This window comes from Eptatretus burgeri, chromosome 10, assembly GCF_056783735.1.
Source record: "Eptatretus burgeri isolate ZD-2024b chromosome 10, Ebu_testis_v1, whole genome shotgun sequence".
Taxonomy (NCBI): domain Eukaryota; kingdom Metazoa; phylum Chordata; class Myxini; order Myxiniformes; family Myxinidae; genus Eptatretus; species Eptatretus burgeri.
In genome coordinates this window covers 46,740,170-46,757,816 of record NC_140970.1, presented here as the reverse complement: position 1 = coordinate 46,757,816, position 17,647 = coordinate 46,740,170, and the positions used below count along the sequence as shown (strand labels likewise).

The 17,647-nt window shown below is 42.5% G+C and overlaps 1 protein-coding gene across 3 annotated transcripts in view; it reads left to right on the top strand.

Annotated features, from left to right (window-relative positions):
• The window catches only part of FAM120A (family with sequence similarity 120 member A), a 131,277-nt gene that overhangs the window by 6,687 nt on the left and 106,943 nt on the right, over nt 1-17,647 (top strand). For all 3 annotated transcript variants that reach the window (XM_085898135.1, XM_085898136.1, XM_085898137.1), the window contains 3 exons: nt 1,998-2,109; nt 3,876-3,973; nt 4,317-4,482. In XM_085898135.1, coding sequence (XP_085754261.1) covers nt 1,998-2,109; nt 3,876-3,973; nt 4,317-4,482 — 376 coding nt within the window. The remainder of the gene's footprint in view (nt 1-1,997; nt 2,110-3,875; nt 3,974-4,316; nt 4,483-17,647) is intronic.

The following is a 17,647-nucleotide window of genomic DNA, read 5'->3' as shown; positions in this document are numbered from 1 at the left end:
CGACTCAGCTCGTGAGAAGGCTTAATGCCTCAATTCTGTGTTTGCTTCAAAATCTTGTGCCCCTATCCCCTCTCTCTGTACCCATCCTTTCCATTTGTACTCAACTGCTCCTGAATTCTGTCTTTTGCACCTTAAAAGGTGGAAATGTGTCTGGCAACCCTCAAATCTGACTGCAACTGGACCGGACGGCATCAGCTCATGTGTCCTAAAAACCCACTCTGCTGCTCTTACGCTTCCTCCCTTTGCCCTTTTCACCCTGTCATTTACCATAGGTCATCTTCCATCTGCTTGGAAATCGGCCAACGTCACAATTACATAAAAATGTGCAAAAACGGATCCTCTTAACTATAGCCCGATTAGCTTACTTCCAATCATCAGCTAGGTCATGGAATCCATCATCATTCATAAAATCATTCCTTTTCTCCAACAGCCTCATCTCAGATCATCAATTTAAATTCAGACCTGGTCATTCTACCTTGGACATGCTGCTTCTCTTCTCCCAACAATGGATGGAGGCCTTCAATTTCAGACATGAGATCAGGGCCATCTCTCTGGACGCATCTCGAGCTTTTGATGCAGTTTGGCATCCTGCCTTGCTCTCCAAAACCGTCTGCCTTTGGAATCTAAGGCCGACTCCACTCTTGGATGACTGACTTCCTCCACTCTCGTAGCTGACGTGTGGCTCTCAACGGAACCCTTTCATATCCTCATGCTGTTAAGGCTGGAGTACCCCAAGGCAGTGTTCTAGGCCCCCATCTTATTCTTAATCTTCATCAATGATCTCACTGAATCTCTGGAAAATCCGATTGATCTCTTCGCTGATGACTCCACTTTCTGCCGTGACAAATCTCATCCTTCTGACACAGGTAGCAGTCTTGTCCCTCTCCTCAGACCTAGACAAAATCACAAACTGGTCAAACACTTGGAATATGTCTTTCAATCCGAAGAAATCCCACACATTCACTCACTCTTTCTCTGAATGGACCGTAGCGCAACTTCTCCCATCTACCTTCTCTCTCCACCCTGCTGCTGGTGTTTTCCCTTTTTTCGTGCTATTTCCTTTGTTGTGGTGTGTCGTGATTTGTTCTGTGTCAAAGCTCTTAATTGTCATCAATTGTCAAGATGAATTCAATTACTCATTATTTTTGAGGTCATCATCGGCCAAAACGTCATCGGCTAAATTTTAAAATTGTCAATTTTCATCAGATTGACTTGAAATTTGAAGAGGATTTGTGTATTTTATCATTTAATTCAACCACCAATATTTTTAAAGGTCAAATTTGTTTTATGGATTTCGTAAGTATCATGCTACGTGTGACATCTTTCTGTTTGTCTATTTGTGTGCAGGATATCTCAAAAAAGTTGTGGACAGATTCAGATTGGGATGAAATTTTGTGGACAGGTTGGGTGTGTGACGAGGACGAACTGATTAGATTTTGGTGAAGATCCGAATCTGTATCGGGATACGAGAATTATTTTATTTTTAAAGTGATTCTTCATCATTGAGGGATAGGGCCAAAAACGATATAGTACTGTATGGCATGATATTTCAAAAATGTATTGGGCCCGATATGTTCTCGTGGATCAGGCATTGTGTGGCGGAGGTATGCGCTCTACCGAGTGCCCTTCTTGTTCAGGAATGTATGAATTTTGACAAAAATACATTTTGAAGTTTGGTCTCTCAGGGTCATGTTCTGGAGAACCGACCAAACCTCGTACGAGTACCTTTTATCATTGATGAGGTAGCCACAAACAGCCCTGAAACAGGCCGACCAGTGGGATAATTGAGCATATCGAGATGCATATTTAGACATGCTTTTTCGAAGTTTATTTCGTAAAGCTTTGAGGGAAGTATTTTTGTTTTGTTTCTAAAACTAAATTCCAAGAAAGAACGTAGTTGACCAGTTGTTTGATCAGTATGCTTGCTTTTTTTTTGTTCTTGATGTGGAGTTTTTTATTGTTTTATTTTTTACCTTTGCGTTGTGTTATCCGTGCAGTCTCAGAAAGAAGAGAAATGTGAGCGTTTCAAGAGGGCTGTACAGTATTACCTGGAAGGCTACAAGGCCTGTCCACGCGTGTTCCACTCTGCCAGCCTTCACGGCCCACCCGGTCAGCTGTGCAAGTTTGGATTCCCCAAGACCTTGGTCTAACATTGTAGGGAAAATGGCTTGTCATGATTATTTAAAAGGGCAACCTACAAGTTCTAAAGCCAAGATGTCGATAAGTAGTTGGGCTAAAAATGTAATGCCAACAACGTTAAAATCATGAATAAACTGAAGAGGGTCAAACGCTCACTCCGAGATAACATACCCATTGCCCATGCTAACTGACATTGTGTGGACATTCATGCCTTTTCCTTTAAAGGTTCTTGAGGGCAGTAAGGCAGAGATTGTTTTGCTCTCTTCTGACAAGTGGCTACCAATTGGAATTGTCAGATTTGCACAAAGATGTGATCAAAGGTTCTGTATCTAACACGAATGTTCGAAGATAATTAAACGCATTTAATTTTTACATACAGTCCAGCTTGATGCAGGTAAAATTGCTCTGAACACTATTAATCAGCCTTGTTTCTTTTAACTTCAACTCTGAATGAGAGTTGGATTAAAACAACAAATAAACCAATGTCACCCGCTGGGTGAGCCGTATCTTGCCAAAAGGTGACCACGTGTGACTTCTTTAAGGTCACACTGAGGTGAACAGAGCTGCTATCCACCAGGAGCGACTCCTTGAGAAATATCTGCCTACGAGAGATTCCGATGAGAATCGTTCTACAGAGTAACCATGAAAAATATGCTTTTGCCTCGTAACGTCACCAAATGATGTCATAATGTCTCAAGCTTGACATATCTACAAAGCACTCATTGAGGTGTTCAATTTGAGGTACTACACGATATGGTTCCTAAAACTTGAAAATTTGACCTTGGGGTCAAATATGTTTGACCTTAGGTGCTAACCATGAAGGTCAAGGCCAATCGCCACCAAAAATTAATCAGCTGAGCGCAAGACCATGAACTATATTCCCATGAAGTTTGAAGACGATCCGATCAAAATTACTCAAAAAATAAGGGTTTCGTCGACTCCCCTCATTTCCGACAAAGTGACCTTGACCTTTGACCTTGACCTTCAAAATTTTGTGCACTGAAAGGGACCTCTATCGGCCTCTGATATGCGAAGTTACAAAAATTTCCAATGATAACTGTGCTCTGCAGAATTTTTTATATGTGATTACAGACAAACAAACAAACAAACAAAAAAAACCAAAAAAACATACAAGCTGACTGACATATCTTGCAAAAACTTCGTTTTGGCAAGATAAAAAATGCCTGTACCATCACAACAACGCAGTTCATAGCATTCTAATTACAGATGTAGAGATGGGATACCCTAACCCTAACAGCAATAAATCAGGAACGATGCCAATAAAAGTTTTTGCTATCATGAGTGTTCCATGATTAAAAACAATTCATTCACCTTATTGTCTTGAGTAATGAATGTAACATTGGTATGTTGGCCAGAGTCCCAGACCTTGGAACGTACCGGTAATACCTGTAGGTATTGATGCTCTCGATAGGCGATCAGAAGCGTTTTGGATGGTGGTTGTGGGGGAGGTGTGGTGGAGTTGGTGGCTTGTTGGCTGAATTGAATCGAAATATCTTTCAGAAGTATGAAAACTAATTGCTCACAAATCAGCTGTAATAAGAGTTGAACCCCTTAAATTATGTGCGTAGCCCTCAAAAGTGATTCCATCACCTGACATGCATTTGTCATGTTAAAAACAAAAAGAAACGATAACAAGTAATTACATTTCTGCTATGCTGAAATTTTTGATTGCGTCTTTACTTTGTCTCTCTGGCTTGTCTTCCCTCCTTATCCAGCCATGCCTGGTCCATCGTCTGCCGGTCCTGTGCCTCTATTCCCGGCCGGTGGCGATGGCAGTTCAGTCACCCTGCCTTACCCTGTCACAGATACACAGGTGCTTTTCACATCTCTGATTGCAGTGGCACCGGAGTAATATTGAAAGCATAAAGCAAACTGTTGCACAGGCTTCGGATCACGCTGCCACCTTTTTGGCCGATGCAGTGTGACCTGATTCGACTTGTTCCTGTTTCATGAAAAAGCTTCCCAGTAACCATATATTCTGTGCACCAAATTGAACAACATTATTTTGGGCCCAATTATGACCAGGTTGCTTCCACACTTCTGCAATTAATTTCTTTGGACCTGCTTATTGTTAACGAAAACTTCCTCTTTTGCTGAAGGATTCAAATTAATTTGGTAACCGTGACTTGCTACTCCGTATTTTGTGCCACCTTCAGCAAGCTCCAGACACGGCTCCTCTGCTACCTACGCCAACCAGAGAAGCTCCACCGAACCCTGAGGAGCGCCCGTTTGCGAGTGTGGAAAATGATGTGACCGAAGAGGATCGGGTCAGGCTAGATTCTACGCTCTCGAACAGCATTCCTCGTGATGAAAACGCCTATGGTGTGTGCACCTGAAACTCCTCGTACCCATGTTCTTGATTATGGATACACAATACACATCCATTGTAACGCTATCAGTTTCCCACTCTTTGCAGTGCTGCGGCATCGTGAAAGTTAAAATGTAAGAAATTCTTGGGCTTGTGTTTTTATATTATTTTATTTTATTTCAAGCAAAATGAAAACTTCCTCCGATACGCTGGACACACTTTTTTATCAAGACGCAACAAATGAATTGATACACGCGAACAGACCGTTCGCCATGGGAAAAGTTACACGAATCAAAATGTGGAAAACTATCATTGGCAAAACGAGCCTTTTAATGACAGCCAATAATTAGGACAAAGAATTTTGGAGGATTGAGAAAGCTGTAAATATGTAATCGTAATCGAATTCAAAAATTGATTGATCAATGCTGATGGCCAATTTGTCTTTCTCATCATTGTACTTTGTTTTCTTGTTTGTCCCCCCCCCCTTGTTTGCTTGTTTATATATTACACTCCACACACCAAACAACAAACAAGCATTTAATGTACCCTTTAACATTACGTTTCATTGAAATAGACAACATTAACATGGGTACCAGGAATTTCGATATTTCTGTATTTATTTTTAAATAAAACAAGGAGCCAATATTCTCGGTCTTCCGCCTTTTGGATGGTTTCAGTAATAAATCCGTGTAATGTGGAAGCTAAATCGTGAACTATTTTTGAGATATTGCGTACACAAAAGCACATGGACCAAGATGGTTGCCATGGCAACAAAACGTAGCCAGTCACAGCCATGATCTAATCAGGTTGATTTAAAGTCATGAGGAATAGATATCTGCAATATGAAAGCTGAATATTCAATGGTTTTTGAAATATTGCGTACACAAAAGTACATGGACAGATGATCGGTGAGACGGATGGAACTCATTTCAATGTCTCCCGTCTCCGATCTTGGTGGAGGGGCGGGGAACAACATATAGAGAAATATCCCCTTTCATGATGTCAAAGGTCATATGCAAGAAATATCAAAACTATTCCACTCCTTTTGCTGCCACGGCAGCATATTTTGTATTGGGCAGTTGCATTCAGTGCAATAGTTCTACCCACCACACAGTTGTAATCTGCTATACAGTATTGTTTCTTGTTCCACGGCTCTCCGACAAGGTCGGAGACGGGGGCCATTAAAATGAGCTCTGTCCGACTGATCAATAACGTGTTCATGTACTTTTGTGTACGTGATATTTCAAAAACTGTTAAACATTCAGCTGTCATATTGCGGATATCTATTCCTCATGACTTTAAATCAACCTAATTAGATCATGGCTGTGATTAGCTGAATTCTGATGCCATGACAACCATCTGGTGTACATGCTATTTCAAAAACTCTTCAAGATTTAGTTTTCATATTACACAGATCTATTCTTCATCCCACCCAAAAGGTGGGGTACCGAGATTATCAGCTCCTTGTGTTTTTGGAAGGGAGAGAGGTTGGGGTTGTGCTCATGTTGAGGTTGGTTCTGTGAGTTATCATTGGCAGTTTATGTGCTTCCTGAAAATGATTGTTCGGGGTTTACATTTACCTCCGCCACCGGAGGTGGATGGAGGTTATGTTTTCACTTCTGTCTGTCTGTTGGTTTGACTTGGCAGGATATGTTAAAAAGTTGTGGATGGGATGGATTCGAACGAAATTTGGTTGACAGGTTGGGTGTGTGACGAGAACAAATTGATTAGATTCTGGTGAAGATTCAGTTCCGGATCCGGATACTGTTATTTTTTAAAGAGTTTCTTCATCATTGAGTGACATGGCTAAAAACGATGTATTGCGTGATATTTCAAAAGGTTGTGGATGGGCTATGACAAAACGTGGTGAATGAGTTGGGTAGGTGACAAGAACAAGCCGATTCAATTTTGGTTGAGGTCCGGATTCAGATCCGACCTATCAATGGGATCGAAAATGTAAATGGTTCAGCCTGGCAGAGGTATGCGCTCTACCGAGTGCTGTTCTTTTTCACCAAGTGTCACTCTGAGTGATTTTTCATTTGTCTGTTTGTTTGTGAACAGGATATCTCAAAAAGTTGTGGAAAGATTCAGATGAAACTTGGTGGATAGGTCTTGGTGAAGATCTGAATCTGGATCTGATAATTTTTATAGTGATTGATTCTTCACCATTGGGTGATGGGGCTAAAAGCGATATATAGCACACAGTATTTCAGGTTGTGGATACGTTATGACACAATTTGATGGATGAGTTGAGTAGGTGACAAGAACAAGCCAATTAGAATTTTGTTCAGGTCCGGATCCAGATCTGGCCTATCAGTGGGATACAAAACGTAAACTGTTCAGACTGGCAGAGGTATGTGCTCCACTGAGTTGCGTTCCATTTTATCTCTTGCTATGCTGTATTGTTTCTCTTTTTGGTTAAGGTCATGTGATGCTGTACTGTTTCTCTTTTTGGTTAAGGTCATGTTATGTTGTACTGTTTCTCTTTTTGGTTAAGGTCATGTTATGTTGTACTGTTTCTCTTTTTGGTTAAGGTCATGTTATGTTGTACTGTTTCTCTTTTTGGTTAAGGTCATGTTATGTTGTACTGTTTCTCTTTTTGGTTAAGGTCATGTTATGTTGTACTGTTTCTCTTTTTGGTTAAGGTCATGTTATGTTGTTCTGTTTCTCTTTTTGGTTGAGGTCATGTTATGTTGTACTGTTTCTCTTTTTGGTTAAGGTCATGTTATGTTGTACTGTTTCTCTTTTTGGTTGAGGTCATGTTATGTTGAACTGTTTCTCTTTTTGGTTAAGGTCATGTTATGTTGTACTGTTTCTCTTTTTGGTTGAGGTCATGTTATGTTGAACTGTTTCTCTTTTTGGTTAAGGTCATGTTATGTTGTTCTGTTTCTCTTTTTGGTTAATGTCATGTTCTGCTGTATTGTTTCTCTTTTTGGTTAAGGTCATGTTATGTTGTACTGTTTCTCTTTTTGGTTAAGGTCATGTTATGTTGTTCTGTTTCTCTTTTTGGTTAATGTCATGTTCTGCTGTATTGTTTCTCTTTTTGGTAAAGGTCATGTTATGTTGTATTGTTTCTCTTTTTGGTTAAGGTCATGTTATGTTGTATTGTTTCTCTTTTTGGTTAAGGTCATGTTATGTTGTTCTGTTTCTCTTTTTGGTTAATGTCATGTTCTGCTGTATTGTTTCTCTTTTTGGTTAAGGTCATGTTATGTTGTTCTGTTTCTCTTTTTGGTTAATGTCATGTTCTGCTGTATTGTTTCTCTTTTTGGTAAAGGTCATGTTATGTTGTATTGTTTCTCTTTTTGGTTAATGTCATGTAATGTTGTACTGTTTCTCTTTTTGGTTGAGGTCATGTTATGTTGTACTGTTTCTCTTTTTGGTTAAGGTCATGTTATGTTGTTCTGTTTCTCTTTTTGGTAAAGGTCATGTTATGCTGTACTGTTTCTCTTTTTGGTTAAGGTCATGTGATGCTGTACTGTTTCTCTTTTTGGTGAAGGTCATGTTATGCTGTACTGTTTCTCTTTTTGGTTGAGGTCATGTTATGTTGTACTGTTTCTCTTTTTGGTTAAGGTCATGTTACGTTGTACTGTTTCTTTTTTTGGTTAAGGTCATGTAATGTTGTACTGTTTCTCTTTTTGGTTGAGGTCATGTTATGCTGTTCTGTTTCTCTTTTTGGTAAAAGGTCATGTTATGCTGTATTGTTTCTCTTTTTGGTTGAGGTCATGTTATGTTGTACTGTTTCTCTTTTTGGTTAAGGTCATGTTATGTTGTACTGTTTCTCTTTTTGGTTAAGGTCATGTTATGTTGTACTGTTTCTCTTTTTGGTTAATGTCATGTTATGCTGTTCTGTTTCTCTTTTTGGTTAAGGTCATGTTATGCTGTACTGTTTCTCTTTTTGGTTAAGGTCATGTTATGCTGTACTGTTTCTCTTTTTGGTTAAGGTCATGTTATGCTGTACTGTTTCTCTTTTTGGTTAATGTCATGTAATGTTGTACTGTTTCTCTTTTGGTTGAGGTCATGTTATGCTGTTCTGTTTCTCTTTTTGGTTAAGGTCATGTTATGCTGTACTGTTTCTCTTTTTGGTTAAGGTCATGTTATGCTGTACTGTTTCTCTTTTTAGTTAAGGTCATGTGATGCTGTACTGTTTCTCTTTTTGGTTAAAGGTCATGTTATGCTGTACTGTTTCTCTTTTTGGTTGAGGTCATGTTATGTTGTACTGTTTCTCTTTTTGGTAAAGGTCATGTTATGCTGTTCTGTTTCTCTTTTTGGTAAAGGTCATGTTATGCTGTTCTGTTTCTCTTTTTGGTTAAGGTCATGTTATGCTGTTCTGTTTCTCTTTTTGGTTAAGGTCATGTTATGCTGTACTGTTTCTCTTTTTGGTTAAGGTCATGTTATGCTGTACTGTTTCTCTTTTTGGTTAAGGTCATGTTATGCTGTACTGTTTCTCTTTTTGGTTAAGGTCATGTGATGCTGTACTGTTTCTCTTTTTGGTTAAGGTCATGTTATGCTGTACTGTTTCCCTTTTTGGTTAAGGTCATGTTATGCTGTACTGTTTCTCTTTTTGGTTGAGGTCATGTTATGCTGTTCTGTTTCTCTTTTTGGTAAAGGTCATGTTATGCTGTACTGTTTCTCTTTTTGGTTAAGGTCATGTTATGCTGTACTGTTTCTCTTTTTGGTTAAGGTCATGTTATGCTGTACTGTTTCTCTTTTTGGTTAAGGTCATGTTATGCTGTACTGTTTCTCTTTTTGGTTAAGGTCATGTTATGCTGTACTGTTTCTCTTTTTGGTTGAGGTCATGTTATGCTGTTTTGTTTCTCTTTTTGGTTAAGGTCATGTTATGCTGTACTGTTTCTCTTTTTGGTTAAGGTCATGTGATGCTGTACTGTTTCTCTTTTTGGTAAAGGTCATGTTATGCTGTACTGTTTCTCTTTTTGGTTAAGGTCATGTTATGCTGTACTGTTTCTCTTTTTGGTTAAGGTCATGTTATGCTGTACTGTTTCTCTTTTTGGTTAAGGTCATGTTATGCTGTACTGTTTCTCTTTTTGGTTAAGGTCATGTTATGCTGTACTGTTTCTCTTTTTGGTTGAGGTCATGTTATGCTGTTCTGTTTCTCTTTTTGGTTAAGGTCATGTTATGCTGTACTGTTTCTCTTTTTGGTTAAGGTCATGTGATGCTGTACTGTTTCTCTTTTTGGTGAAGGTCATGTTATGCTGTACTGTTTCTCTTTTTGGTGAAGGTCATGTTATGCTGTACTGTTTCTCTTTTTGGTTGAGGTCATGTTATGTTGTACTGTTTCTCTTTTTGGTTAAGGTCATGTTACGTTGTACTGTTTCTCTTTTTGGTTAAGGTCATGTAATGTTGTACTGTTTCTCTTTTTGGTTGAGGTCATGTTATGCTGTTCTGTTTCTCTTTTTGGTAAAGGTCATGTTATGCTGTATTGTTTCTCTTTTTGGTTGAGGTCATGTTATGTTGTACTGTTTCTCTTTTTGGTTAAGGTCATGTTATGTTGTACTGTTTCTCTTTTTGGTTAAGGTCATGTTATGTTGTACTGTTTCTCTTTTTGGTTAATGTCATGTTATGCTGTTCTGTTTCTCTTTTTGGTTAAGGTCATGTTATGCTGTACTGTTTCTCTTTTTGGTTAAGGTCATGTTATGCTGTACTGTTTCTCTTTTTGGTTAAGGTCATGTTATGCTGTACTGTTTCTCTTTTTGGTTAATGTCATGTAATGTTGTACTGTTTCTCTTTTTGGTTGAGGTCATGTTATGCTGTTCTGTTTCTCTTTTTGGTTAAGGTCATGTTATGCTGTACTGTTTCTCTTTTTGGTTAAGGTCATGTTATGCTGTACTGTTTCTCTTTTTGGTTAAGGTCATGTGATGCTGTACTGTTTCTCTTTTTGGTTAAGGTCATGTTATGCTGTACTGTTTCTCTTTTTGGTTGAGGTCATGTTATGTTGTACTGTTTCTCTTTTTGGTAAAGGTCATGTTATGCTGTTCTGTTTCTCTTTTTGGTAAAGGTCATGTTATGCTGTTCTGTTTCTCTTTTTGGTTAAGGTCATGTTATGCTGTTCTGTTTCTCTTTTTGGTTAAGGTCATGTTATGCTGTACTGTTTCTCTTTTTGGTTAAGGTCATGTTATGCTGTACTGTTTCTCTTTTTGGTTAAGGTCATGTTATGCTGTACTGTTTCTCTTTTTGGTTAAGGTCATGTGATGCTGTACTGTTTCTCTTTTTGGTTAAGGTCATGTTATGCTGTACTGTTTCCCTTTTTGGTTAAGGTCATGTTATGCTGTACTGTTTCTCTTTTTGGTTGAGGTCATGTTATGCTGTTCTGTTTCTCTTTTTGGTAAAGGTCATGTTATGCTGTACTGTTTCTCTTTTTGGTTAAGGTCATGTTATGCTGTACTGTTTCTCTTTTTGGTTAAGGTCATGTTATGCTGTACTGTTTCTCTTTTTGGTTAAGGTCATGTTATGCTGTACTGTTTCTCTTTTTGGTTAAGGTCATGTTATGCTGTACTGTTTCTCTTTTTGGTTGAGGTCATGTTATGCTGTTCTGTTTCTCTTTTTGGTAAAGGTCATGTTATGCTGTACTGTTTCTCTTTTTGGTTAAGGTCATGTAATGTTGTACTGTTTCTCTTTTTGGTTGAGGTCATGTTATGCTGTTCTGTTTCTCTTTTTGGTAAAGGTCATGTTATGCTGTATTGTTTCTCTTTTTGGTTGAGGTCATGTTATGTTGTACTGTTTCTCTTTTTGGTTAAGGTCATGTTACGTTGTACTGTTTCTCTTTTTGGTTAAGGTCATGTTATGTTGTACTGTTTCTCTTTTTGGTTAATGTCATGTAATGTTGTACTGTTTCTCTTTTTGGTTGAGGTCATGTTATGCTGTTCTGTTTCTCTTTTTGGTTAAGGTCATGTTATGCTGTACTGTTTCTCTTTTTGGTTAAGGTCATGTTATGCTGTACTGTTTCTCTTTTTGGTTAAGGTCATGTGATGCTGTACTGTTTCTCTTTTTGGTTAAGGTCATGTTATGCTGTACTGTTTCTCTTTTTGGTTGAGGTCATGTTATGCTGTACTGTTTCTCTTTTTGGTTAAGGTCATGTTATGCTGTACTGTTTCTCTTTTTGGTTAAGGTCATGTGATGCTGTACTGTTTCTCTTTTTGGTTAAGGTCATGTTATGCTGTACTGTTTCTCTTTTTGGTTGAGGTCATGTTATGCTGTACTGTTTCTCTTTTTGGTTAAGGTCATGTTATGCTGTACTGTTTCTCTTTTTGGTTAAGGTCATGTGATGCTGTACTGTTTCTCTTTTTGGTTAAGGTCATGTTATGCTGTACTGTTTCTCTTTTTGTTTAAGGTCATGTTATGCTGTACTGTTTCTCTTTTTGGTTAAGGTCATGTTATGCTGTACTGTTTCTCTGGCTCATGGCTGCACCTGAATAGGGTTTGAGGGGAGAGGAGCTCCTTGATTTCACAGATGATGCAGTCATCTTTGTGGAGACTGGATATCCTTTTGGGGGCACTTGAGATGCTGAAGGAGGAATCAGAGCCGCTGGTATTATGGGTTTCCTGGGTCTAAACTAAGATCCAGGCTTTCAATGACATCTTGGATGCTGCTATCTTGTCTGTACCTCTTTGTGGAGAGGATGTTGAGGTTGTGGAGAATCACTTACCTTGCCAGTGATATTCATTTCTCTGCTGGCTGTGAGCCAGAGGTCAATAGACGTCTGGGTCGGGCCTGGGGAGTCATGGATTCACTGGATCATGGGATGTGGAACTGTCGGTACCTGTGCGGGAGGGCGAAAGACCGAGTCTTCATGTCCTTGGTACTTCCAGTCTTGCTCTACAGATGTGAGACTTTGACTCTGTCCAGTGATCTGAGATGGAGACTTTATTCCTTTGGTATCAGGTCTCTTCGAAGAATCCTTGGCTTTTGCTAGTCGGACTTTTTGTCCAATGAGCGTTTGCTGAGAGAGACTCAAATGAGATCTGTTACCTGTATAGTCTGTGAGCATCAGCTGCGGCTGTATTGACATGTGGCTTGTTTTCCTAACGCTTATCCTGCTCACCAGCTTCTCTCGGCGGGGGAACCTCGTGAGTGGAGGAGGCCAATGGGCCAACAACGTGCCTCATGGTTGCAGCAGATTGATCGGAATCTCAAGGAGATGGGGATGGGCCAAGAATCTGCCTGGGAGATGGCCAGACAGAGGTCCCTGGAGTGGAAAGTGAACGCAGCGACGCACTGCTCCGGCGCATGCTCCCATACCGAACCTGACATGACCTGAGCAGCAGCCTTAAACCCGAATCCTATCCAGGTTTCTCCTGATGACTCTGTCTTTGTTCTTTGCTTGTTTTGGCTCCATCTGATGACTCCATTACAGTATTTGGTCTTTCATTTGATCACGGGGTAGCTTTTACTTGTACAGGGTGACCACAAAAACATGGTTACCACCCCCCTCCTCCTCACCCACCATACAATTGAATAAACCTTCTATATTTTTTATTTTAAATGACTTGTTCTCTGGTACACAACTGCTTCAGGTGATGCATGATCACTGTGGAAAGTTTCAGATGGATATCTTTAATGTCATTGATTTTGAGAGCACATGCTCGAGATGTCAGCCTCGACACTACAGGTACACTTGGATTCGATGGGCAAGATTGTTTATTTAATTGCCCTCTCACATTTGGCTGCAGTGATTTGAATGGATTTTCTCAGTTATTGCTGTTTTGAGATCATCCATAGATTGTGGCCTTCCTCGGTTGTATTTAAGCAGCAAACTGAACTCAGTTTGAGTCTTGAAGGATTTTGTTCTCATCTCGATTTTAAATGAAAACTTTTCTTTATTATTATTATTATTATTATAATTATTATTATTATTATTATTATTATTATTACTAGTACGGGCCCGTAGGTGCGTAAACGACGACTGGATACGACTCATATCAGGTCCCCAGTGTCAATTGTGACGTCATATCAAACGAAGAAGAATTGTGACGCCCTCTCTCTCTCGCCCCTCCTCGCTCCCCCCTAGTCTCACCCCCTCTTTCTCCCCCCTCTTTCTCCCCCTCTTTCTCCCCCTCTTTCTCCCCCCTCTTTCTCTCCCCTCTTTCTCCCCCCTCTTTCTCCCCCCTCTTTCTCCCCCCTCTTCCTCCCCCGTCTTTCTCCCCTCCTCTTTCTCCCCCCTCTTTCTCCCCCCTCTTTCTCCCCCTCTTTCTCCCCCTCTTTCTCCCCCCTATTTCTCCCTCCCTCTTTCTCCCCCTCTTTCTCCCCCTCTTTCTCCCCCCTCTTTCTCCCCCCTCTTTCTCCCCCGTCTTTCTCCCCCGTCTTTCTCCCCCGTCTTTCTCCCCCGTCTTTCTCCCCCGTCTTTCTCCCCCTCTTTCTCCCCCCTCTTTCTCCCCCCTCCTTCTCCCCCTCTTTCTCCCCCTCTTTCTCCCCCTCTTTCTCCCCCTCTTTCTCCCCCCTCTTTCTCCCCCCTCTTTCTCCCCCCTCTTCCTCCCCTCTTCCTCCCCCTCTTCCTCCCCCCTCTTTCTCCCCCCTCTTTCTCCCCCTCTTTCTCCTCCTCCTCTCTCACCCCGAGTCTCACCCTCCTCTCTCCCCCTCCTCTCCCGCCCCCTCTCTCCCGCCCCCTCTCTCCCGCCCCCTCTCTCCCGCCCCTCTCTCCCGCCCCTCTCTCGCCCCCTCTCACGCCCCCCTCTCACGCCCCCTCTCACGCCCCCCTCTCACCCCCCCCTCTCACGCCCCCTCTCACGCCCCCCTCTCGCGCCCCTCTCACGCCCCCTCTCACGCCCCCTCTCACGCCCCCCTCTCACGCCCCCTCTCACGCCCCCTCTCGCCCCCTCTCACGCCCCCTCTCACGCCCCCTCTCACGCCCCCTCTCACGCCCCCCTCTCACGCCCCCTCTCACGCCCCCCTCTCACGCCCCCTCTCACGCCCCCTCTCACGCCCCTCTCACGCCCCCCTCTCACGCCCCCCTCTCACGCCCCCTCTCACGCCCCCCTCTCACGCCCCCTCTCACGCCCCCCTCTCACGCCCCCTCTCACGCCCCCTCTCACGCCCCCTCTCACGCCCCCTCTCACGCCCCTCTCACGCCCCCCTCTCACGCCCCCTCTCACGCCCCCTCTCACGCCCCTCTCACGCCCCCTCTCACGCCCCTCTCACGCCCCCTCTCACGCCCCTCTCACGCCCCCTCTCACGCCCCCTCTCACGCCCCCTCTCACGCCCCCCTCTCACGCCCCTCTCACGCCCCCTCTCACGCCCCCTCTCACGCCCCCTCTCACGCCCCCTCTCACGCCCCCTCTCACGCCCCCTCTCACGCCCCCTCTCACGCCCCCTCTCACGCCCCTCTCACGCCCCTCTCACGCCCCCTCACGCCCCCTCTCACGCCCCTCTCACGCCCCCTCTCACGCCCCCTCTCACGCCCCCTCTCACGCCCCCCTCTCACGCCCCTCTCACGCCCCCTCTCACGCCCCTCTCACGCCCCCTCTCACGCCCCCTCTCACGCCCCCTCTCACGCCCCCTCTCACGCCCCTCTCACGCCCCCCTCTCACGCCCCTCTCACGCCCCCTCTCACGCCCCCTCTCACGCCCCCTCTCACGCCCCCTCTCACGCCCCCTCTCACGCCCCCCTCTCACGCCCCCTCTCACGCCCCCCTCTCACGCCCCCTCTCACGCCCCCTCTCACGCCCCCTCTCACGCCCCCCTCTCACGCCCCCCTCTCACGCCCCCCTCTCACGCCCCCTCTCACGCCCCCCTCTCCCCCCTAGTCTCGCCCTTCCTCTCTCCCCCTCCTCTCTCACCCCTCTCTCTCACCCCTCTCTCTCGCCCCCACTCTCATCCTCCCCTCTCCCGTCCCCCTCTCTCGCAGATATTGGTCGACAGATAAATGTCCGTAACTTGGGAACCGCTCGTCTGATTAATATCAAACCTCGAAAAGGCACATCCGTGGGTCTCCAGCAATATTCCTGGCAAGTTTCAATCAGATCGGACCGTCAATCGTGTAAAAAAATAAAAAAATAAAAAGATAAACATTAATTGTGACGTCATTCGTGATGTCATAGCACCGTGTCTTGTCATTGGTTGACAGAAAATGGCCGTAACTTGGGAACTGCTTATCCGATTAATATCAAACCTTGAAAAGGCACATCCACAGGTCCCCAGCAATATTCCTGGCAAGTTTCAATCAGATCGGACCATCAATCGTGCAAAAAATAAATAAATAAACATTAATTGTGACGTCATTCGTGATGTCATAGCACCGTGTCCTGTCTCGTTGACAGACAATATATAGGTCGTTATTGGTTGACAGACATTGGTCATTGTATCACGTTATTCTTTTTATTCAATTATTGCGTACTTCCAATTTTTGTGCTATTTATTATTATTAATATGCTGTTATCATTATTCTGAGAAAAAATTGGCATGATATGGTGAGAAGGTGGAACGACACCTTTGGCTGCCATATATACACCTTTTAAACACTGAAAAAGCAGTAAAATGGCCGTAACTTGGGAACCGCTCGTCCGATCGATATAAAACCTCTAAAAGGCACATCCGCGGGTCCCCGGCAATATTCCTGGCAAGTTTCAATGAGATCGGACCGGCGGTCGTCGAGAAACGGTGGTCGCAGACAGACAGACAGACAGACACGCAGAGATTGCTGGAATTATAGATAGATGATGATGATGATTATTATTGTTATTATGATGTTGTTCACTGCATTTTTGCTCGATCTAAATGTGCGGACTATACACGAACTCCACTTTGTGCACAAGCAAAAAGTAAGAGGATCTCATTCGTATGGAGGAAGTTATTAGAGGTAGGGTCGGTACCATTTTTTTTTTTTGTGGTTGCCCTGTACATGTATCGGACTGAAGAAGGACATTAAGAGATGTCACTGTTATTTAACATGTAATATTAAGGTATTCACAGTGTAGGTTCATGAACACAATACATATGTGGGATTTGAACACGATACATTGCATCATGAGCTTTGTGTTCAGATGAGAATGCCAAACAGGCAAAGGCACAGTGATGTGAATCAACATCCATTTTAACTGGAGATGCATGATTTAATTTCATGAAATGCTAACGTATACGTATACTGCTCATCTCAAGATGATGTAAAAAGCTGTAAATCCAAACTAAAACAAAGCTACGAATCATTATAAAACTCGACCGAAGTATCCTTAACGTGTATGGCTCGCATGCGATGCATGTAAAAGTTTTTCCATCAGCCTTTGATGCTGAAAATAAGTCCCTTTTAAAACACTGAAATTTGAAATGATCGATGACCTTAACAGATATTTAAACATCTAAACTTCACAGTGGTAGATTATACGAATACGGTTTTTAGCTCGCCTGTTTGAAAAACAGAGAGCTATAGCGATACACCCGGCGTCAGCGTGAAAATGTTAAATTTTTTGATTCAAGTTATTTTTAACCTCCGCCATCGAAGATCGGAGGTTACTGTTTTCACCCCTTTCTGTTTGTTTGTTTGTTTGTTTGTTTGTTTGTGAACAGTATTACGGAAAAACTCCTCGAGGGATTTCGACGAAACTTGGTGGGGGGGTTAGGTATGGTCCAAGGATCATGCCATTAGATTTTGGACTTGGTCCCCCCCCCAAAAAAAATTGTTCGAGAATTTTTTTTTTTCATTTCTACATGTTTTAAGTGATTTCCACCCCCCCCCAAAAAAAATTGTTAGAGAAAAAAAAAATTTTGCAACTTTTTTTTCAACAGTTTTGATTTCTTTTTTTTTTGCATTTCTACATGTTTGAAGTGATTTCCACCCCCCCCCGCCCCCCAAAAAATGGAGAAGAGAACTATAACTGTCAGCACTGTTGACATCATATTTAATGAATAAGATATAAGGTTCACTTGAGTGACCCAGCAGTATTGGCGGCGGAGGGTTTGCACTCTCCCGAGTGCTCCCCCTCGAGTTTCCTTTCTAATATTTTTATCTACCACACTATTTTTTATACGCCCGATATATATATATATATATATATATATATATATATATATATATATATATATATATATATATATCCTGGTGTTGGTGCAGTGGTTAGGGCAGCGGCTTTGGTTTCAAAAGGTCCTGAGTTCAAGCCCCGTTGGGCCACTGAATTAATACACCAGGGGGTTGACTCAGCCTGTCATCCTTCCGAGGTCGGCAAAGTGAGTACCAGT